At 44.6% G+C, this 6,833-nt stretch overlaps 1 protein-coding gene across 1 annotated transcript; it reads right to left on the bottom strand.

Moving 5' to 3' along the window:
* Positions 1 to 5,840: 5,840 nt before the first annotated feature.
* Positions 5,841 to 6,251, bottom strand: LOC113909711 (metallothionein-1-like). Its single transcript, XM_035728140.1, has one exon. It carries the CDS (start codon positions 6,180 to 6,182, stop codon positions 5,997 to 5,999), a length of 186 nt encoding a protein of 61 aa, XP_035584033.1. The 5' UTR covers positions 6,183 to 6,251; the 3' UTR covers positions 5,841 to 5,996.
* Between the last annotated feature and the right edge of the window lie 582 nt (positions 6,252 to 6,833).

Genomic DNA, 6,833 nt, shown 5'->3' on the forward strand with positions numbered 1-6,833 from the left:
TGTGAATATGCATTAATTCTTCCAAAATTTTCTCTACATTAATTTCCGATGGTTTCTGTAACAAATTACTACAGACTTACCGTTATAAAACAACACAAATTTATTAAAACTGTAGAGGTCAGGGGCACCTGGGTGGCTCAGTCAGTTAAGTACCCTACTCTTGATTCCCTCCCACCTTGGCTCCGCGCTCAGAGGGGAGTCTGTTCGAGATTCTCTTTCTTCCTCTCCTTCTGCCCCTCCCCACACTCGCGAGCAAGGGCACGTGCTCGCTTTCTCTCTCTCTAAAATAAATAAATAAATATTTAAAAATGTATATGCATATATATAATAAAATCAGAGCAGTCAGAAATCCAGTATGGGTCTTACTGAGCTAAAATCAAGATGTTGGCAGGGCTGCATTCTTTCTGGAGGTTCTAGGGGAGAATCTGTTTCCTTGTCCCTTCCAGCTTTCTAAGGGCATCCACAACCTCGGCCCAGGGCCTCTTCCTCCACCTTGGGAAAGCCAGGAGCCTATCATCTTCAAATCTCTCTTCCTGCTTTCATCTTCACACCTCCTACTCTGATTCTGACCCTCCTGGCCTTCCTCTTATAAGGAGCCTCGTGACTGATTGGACTCATCTGGATAAAGGAGGATAATCTCCTCATCTCAAGATCTTTAACTTCATCATGTCTGCGAAGTCCCTTCTGCCTTGTAAAGTAACATATCCATGGGTCCCAGGTATTAACACCTAGACATCTGTGGAGGAGGGTTTTTTTCTACTGACTACATTGTGTAAGGATCAAATGATGCCAGAGATATATGTGGAACCAGATCTCCAGACAGGGCTGGGCTGGAACCCTCTGCAGAAGGAGGTGACCAGGTGGGGTGGGGTGGTGACTGTTAGCATAGTGTGTAGGCAATCCGGACCAGCTCTTCCATTCTACAACTGAGAGCACCAAGATCAGCAAAGCAAAGTATCTCCTCCAAGGGTACAGAGAATGGGTTTGGGGTGAGTTTCTTCATATTTAACACAAACATGATAAAGCAGCAAATGCCCCTACTCCTTATTCATCAGTAAAGGTCACCTATGGCTCCTGCATACATTTCTCCTGATCTCTTTTTTTTCAGGGCCTCAAGGCTCAATTGCACATTATCCTGTGACTGTGTTTATTTGTGTTTTATCTTACACTTGTCATTTTCTGAAATGATCCAGTTTTTATTTGTTTGCTTTCTAAATTGCCTGCATTTCTTTCAAGCATTGCCTAGTTCAATGAATACGTGCCGGATGGATGGATGGATGGGTGGATGGATAGCTGGCTGGCTGGCTAGATGGCTCAGATGGATGGATGGCTGGAGACTGCATGTTAAACAGAACGCTAAGCATTTCATGCACCTTATCTTATACATTCCTCATGTCTCTGCAGGTAAGCACTATTACAGAGAGGAATGGAGACTTTAAGAGATGATGTGATGTGACCAAGTTCATAATCAAGTGCAGAGTTGTGATTAGAACTCAGACCTTCTATTCTACAGCTATGAAGAGCTTCACCTCCTGATAAGTGCCGGGCAAATCCTGGATTCAGAACCAGCATGTCCACAGACAATGAATGTGTACAGTTACTTTCTGAAAGGGAGTATTCTTGAGACTTTCACTCTCCTTTCTGCTCTGCTTTCTTCCCAGGCTTTCAATTGCAGTGTAATCCAACTTAGCAGCACAGAGCGGCTCCTGAGAAATTGGCTTATCTGTGTGGATGGGCCCCTGTAGCCCAGAGCTAACCCACTCACTGCCTCTGACCACCGAGGAGCAGATAAGCAACAGAGGTGTGTGGATGAGTGTTGGAGGAGGTCGCAGTGCGGGTGCTGAGCGCAGTGGGAAAAGAATCTGAAATTGACATATAGGAAAAAAGGAAAGAAAAAATGTTCTGGATGTGAATTCACTATCAACACTAACACATATTAAAAATCTCCCCTTACACTGAGCTCTAAATTTATACTTGAAAGTAGCTTTAAACTCATCTTACTGAATCACCCTGGAAAAACATGCAATAGAAGTTACTAACCCCACTTAAAAGAAAATAAAACCAAGTCTCGGGAAACCGGAGTAACATGCGTATGACCATACAGCTAGTAAGTACTATTCTTTTTTTTTTAATTGTGATTTTAATGCCAGTGTAGTTAACATATAGTGTTATATTAGTTTCAGGTGTACAACAGAGCAATTCAGCAATTCCACCCACTAATCAGTGCTCATCACGGTAAGTGTATTCTTAATCTCCATCACATATTTCATCCATCCCCTCACCTACCACCTCTTTGGCAACCACCTGTTTGTTCTCTATAGTTAAGAGTCTGGTTTTTTTTTTTTTTTAATTTAGATTCAATTAGCCAACATATAGTACATTAGTACATCGCCAGGTTCAGATGTAGAGTTCAATAATTCATCAGCTGCGTCTAACACCCAGGGCTCATCACATCACATGCCCCCCCAGTGCCTTAATGCCCAGTTGGGTTTTGTTTTGTTTTTTTCTTTTGGTTTGTCTCTCCTTTTTGTCCCTGTCTGATCATTTGTTTTGTTTCTTAAATTTCACATATGAGTGAAATCATACGGTATTTTTCTTTTTCTAACTGAAAATTTCACTTAGTATTATATTCTCTAGATCCATCCCTGTTGTTGCAAATGGCAAGACTCATTTTTGTTATGGCTGAATAACATTCCATGGTATAATTATACTACATCTTTTTTACCCATTCATCAGTTGATGGACACATGGGTGGCTTCCATTATTTGGCTATTGTGAATAATGTTGCCATAAACAAAGGGGTACATATATCCCTTCAAATTACTGTTTTTGTATTCTTCAGGTAGATACCCAGGAGAGTGATTACTGGATCATAGGGTAGTTCTATTTTTAACTTTTTGAGGAACCTCCATACTGTTCTCCAGAGTGGCTGCACCAGCTTGCATTTCTACCCACAGTGCACGAGGGTTCCTTTTCCTCCACAGCCTTGCCAACACTTGTTGTCTCTTGTGTTACTGGTTTTAGCCATTCTGACAGGTGTGAGGTGACTTACTTGAATCCTGTTACATCTTGGCACCAAGTACCTGTTTACTCCATATCATGGACTGAATGGAGACCTCCATAAACATATGCCTATGACCTAATACCCAGAACGCTTGAATATTACCTCACATGGCAAAGTTAGGATTTGAGGGAAGGAGGTTTTCCTGGATTACCCAGGTGTGGGCCCTAGAAGCCATCACATATATCCTTATACAGGAGAGGGAAAGGGATTTTGGGACAGAAGAGGATACCACATGATGGGAGGCAGGGGGGTGGGGGCAGGGGAGGCAGAGATGGGAGAGTTGTGGTCACAAGCCAAGGAATGCCTGGAGCCACAGGAGTTGGTAGAGACCAGGAATGGATCCTGCCCTGGAGTCCTTGGAGGGAGCACTGCCCTGCTGACACCTTGACTTCAGATTTCGGGCCTCCAGATCTGTGAGGAAATATTTTCTGTTGACTTAAGCCCCCAACTGGTAGTAATTTGTTACGGCAGCCACAGGATACTAATACGCCCCAAGATTCCTTTGGTTTTAGCTAAACTGATAATTTAGCACATGTCTTGGCTTCCTCAATTAAAAATGATACATTTTAACAAAGACGTGCAAATGTTTACTAAACATTAAAAACGTACTGTCACACATTTAAAAAAATTATAGAAAATGCATATATAACTACGGATTTATAAGACCTATGCTTTTCATTAATGTGGATTGCCAGTAACCAGACCTTTCTGACACGTTAGCAGAACGAATGATTTCTGTAAAAGTCACCCCCAAAGCTGATTCCCATCTTTCGGACAGGTTATCTCACAATTTATTTGGGTTCAGACTTGCTTTTTAGTGAGGGGGATTTTGCTAATTATTGAGAGCACCATGTTATTCCCTGAGGACTTTGAGGGTCCTTTTATGGAGAAACAATTCCCAAAAGACCCAAAGTAGAAGCTACAGCTACTTATCACCCAAAACTGAAACACATGTAAGGACTTAAGCTCCAGGTAGGTAACAGTGGATGTGCTCTATCTTCCCAGAATTTAACCCACCATCAAACTTAATATGGTAAGGGTCACAGGATCGGTGGCAGCATCGGGGAGGAAATCAGGCAGGTGCAGACATGGGAGTGAGAGCTCTCTGAAGTCCTGCACAGGGGAAATGCCTAAACACAGAAAACTCAAAGCCCACCTCCAGCTTCGTTATTCAGTTCACCCATAGAACAGAAGGTCTGCATCCCAGTGGACTGGGTACAAATAAGGATTCCTCTGGGGCACCTGGGCAGTCCAGTCAGTCCAGTGTCTGACTCTTGATTTCAGCTCAGGGTCACGATCTCGAGGTCTCGAGACCGATCCCAGCACTGGGCTCCGTGTGCAGTCTGTTTGTCCCTCTCCTGCTCCTCCTCGCTCTCGCTGCCTCTCTAAAATAAATAAATAAGATCTTTAAACTTAATAATAACAATAATGATTCCTCTGAATAAATAAAACCTAAACCACTTTGGAAGACCTGGTCAAAAAGAAACTTTGACGTGCTCCTCAGACGTTTGCAAAGTGCTCAGAGCCCCTAGGAACCTAGAGAAGGGTGGTTATCAGTGACATAGAAGTGACAGTGGTGGTGATGATGTGACTATGATGAAGGTGATGAAGGTGGCAATATAAAGAAGATGAAGGGTGGTCGTGAGGCAATCTTCAATGACTATCACTCCAGGGACTTTGCGGTACTAAAATCCTACACTTGGGGCACCTGGGTGGCTCAGTCCGTTGAGCATCTGACTCTTGATTTCAGCTCAAGGCATGATCCCAGGGTCTTAAGATCGAGTCCCAGGCTCCATGCTCAGCAGGGAGTCTGCTTGAGATTCTCTTTTTCTGTCCCTTCCATATAAATCAAGCTTTAAAAAAATTAAATAAATAGATAAATAAAATCCTACTCTTTGTGATGACAGGATTCTAGGAGGTCTTGGGTTCACTTGAGACAAGTCTTACCTGAACTATGTCCAACTTTCAAATCAATGATTTCATCCAAGGAGCATTTGCCAAATGCCAGCAATATCCGTGGTGTTGTCCTAAGCTTTGCAGAGCAAATTTTCATAAAATATTGTCTCAGGAAATTCTAGGAGTCTAGAAGTGAAGAATCAGGAGTAACATGGGGTTATGCCAGAGTTTAGGAAGTGCTGCAAGGTGACCTGATAAAGGGACAGGAGGTAGTAGCAAAGTGTGAAGAGAAACTTAACTGAGCCTGGATATTGAAGGAATCCACCCTGGAGGAGGTGCCATAAGCCCTCTACACCAGACAGACGGTAAGAGCTGCCCTCGCCATAGCGAAGCACAGGGTGGGACATGGAATGGAGGAGGAAAATGCCCCTTCCTGTCTCTGTGGGTAGCAGAGCAGGAATGAGAGAGAGAGAGAGAGAGAGAGAGTGTGCGTGCGCGCACGCACCTGCCAACTGCCAGGTCCGGTGCTGAGCCTGATGCATAGAGAATCTCTTTTAACCCTTGGGACATTCTTATAAAGTTGTGACTATTATTATCCTCGTTTTACAGATGAGAAAACTGAGGCACAGAGAGATGAACACCTCGCTCCAGATCTCACAGTGGCCCAGCCAGATTCAGTTCCAGATATCAAATCTGGAGCTCCAGAGCTCCTCACCCCCTCTTCAATGTCTGATGATGCCTTTGCGGCTGCATGGATGTACAGACCAAGGGGTCTGGGCTGGGCATATGGGGGCCTTGGATACACCGATTTATCAGTGTTAAATTGGGCTTGTCTCTGTCCCACAAGGAAAATTCACTCTGGATGTTTGTTAGCTTTTTCTTTTTTTTTTTTTTAAACTCAACAATTTTTATTTTAACTCAGGTACTTCATAGAAACAGGAAATGTAGCAAATGGGTCAGGGTAGTATGAAAAATGTTTTAAAACCGCAGGTGTGTACACATGGCTGTGTTTACTTCGGGCACAGGCTCCCCCACATCAGGCACAGCAACTGCACTTGTCCGATGCGCCTTTGCAGATGCAGCCCTGGGTACACTTGGCACAGCCCGCGGGACAGCAGGAGCAGCAGCTCTTCTTGCAGGAGGTGCATTTGCACTCCTTGCATTTGCAGGAGCCGGCACACGTGCAGGAGCCACCGGTGGAGCAGGAGCAGTTGGGGTCCATTTCGAGCGAGTCGAGTTGAGGACGGAGGTCCAAAGCAGGCGACACGGAGAGACACGGCTGCCGGCTGGAGGCGTCTAGCTTTTTCTTTTTAATATTATGGTGGCCTCTGGTGTTTAGTAACATTTGTTTTATAAATACTGTCTGGACTCAAGGGCACGAGGTGGCATGCTAGGGGTTGCTGGGGGTGTTTTCTGGAGTCAACAGAGGGAGACTAGAAGCCACCGCTACCCTTCCTAGCTTGAAACTTAAGCTCCTTGCTCGGCAGGGAGTCTGCTCCTCCCTCTGTCCCAGGACCCTGGGATCATGACCTGAGCCAAAGGCAGATGCTTAACTGACTGAGCCACCCAGGCGTCCCATGAATATCTCTTTTCATTGCATTAAAACCACCCTGCAGTAAGTACTGTCCCCTTCAGAGGGAGCGGACAACTTGCCTCATGTGTAGTCAGCGGAGTTTGGCTTATCTCTTAAGCTAAAATGGCTCCTGAGTCTGTGTTTCACATATTGCAGAAGGAAGGTTCAACTTTATCAAACATCAGAATCTGATGTGATGCATGTCATGAGCAGAGTTTCCCAGGCCCTGCTGGCTGTGGGGCTTCTGACTCCAGAGGTCTGAGAGGAGGCACAGGAAAGCATGTTTTTCCACAAGCATCC

The sequence above is a fragment of the Zalophus californianus genome, chromosome 6 (genome assembly GCF_009762305.2).
Source record: "Zalophus californianus isolate mZalCal1 chromosome 6, mZalCal1.pri.v2, whole genome shotgun sequence".
Classification (NCBI taxonomy): Eukaryota; Metazoa; Chordata; class Mammalia; order Carnivora; family Otariidae; genus Zalophus; species Zalophus californianus.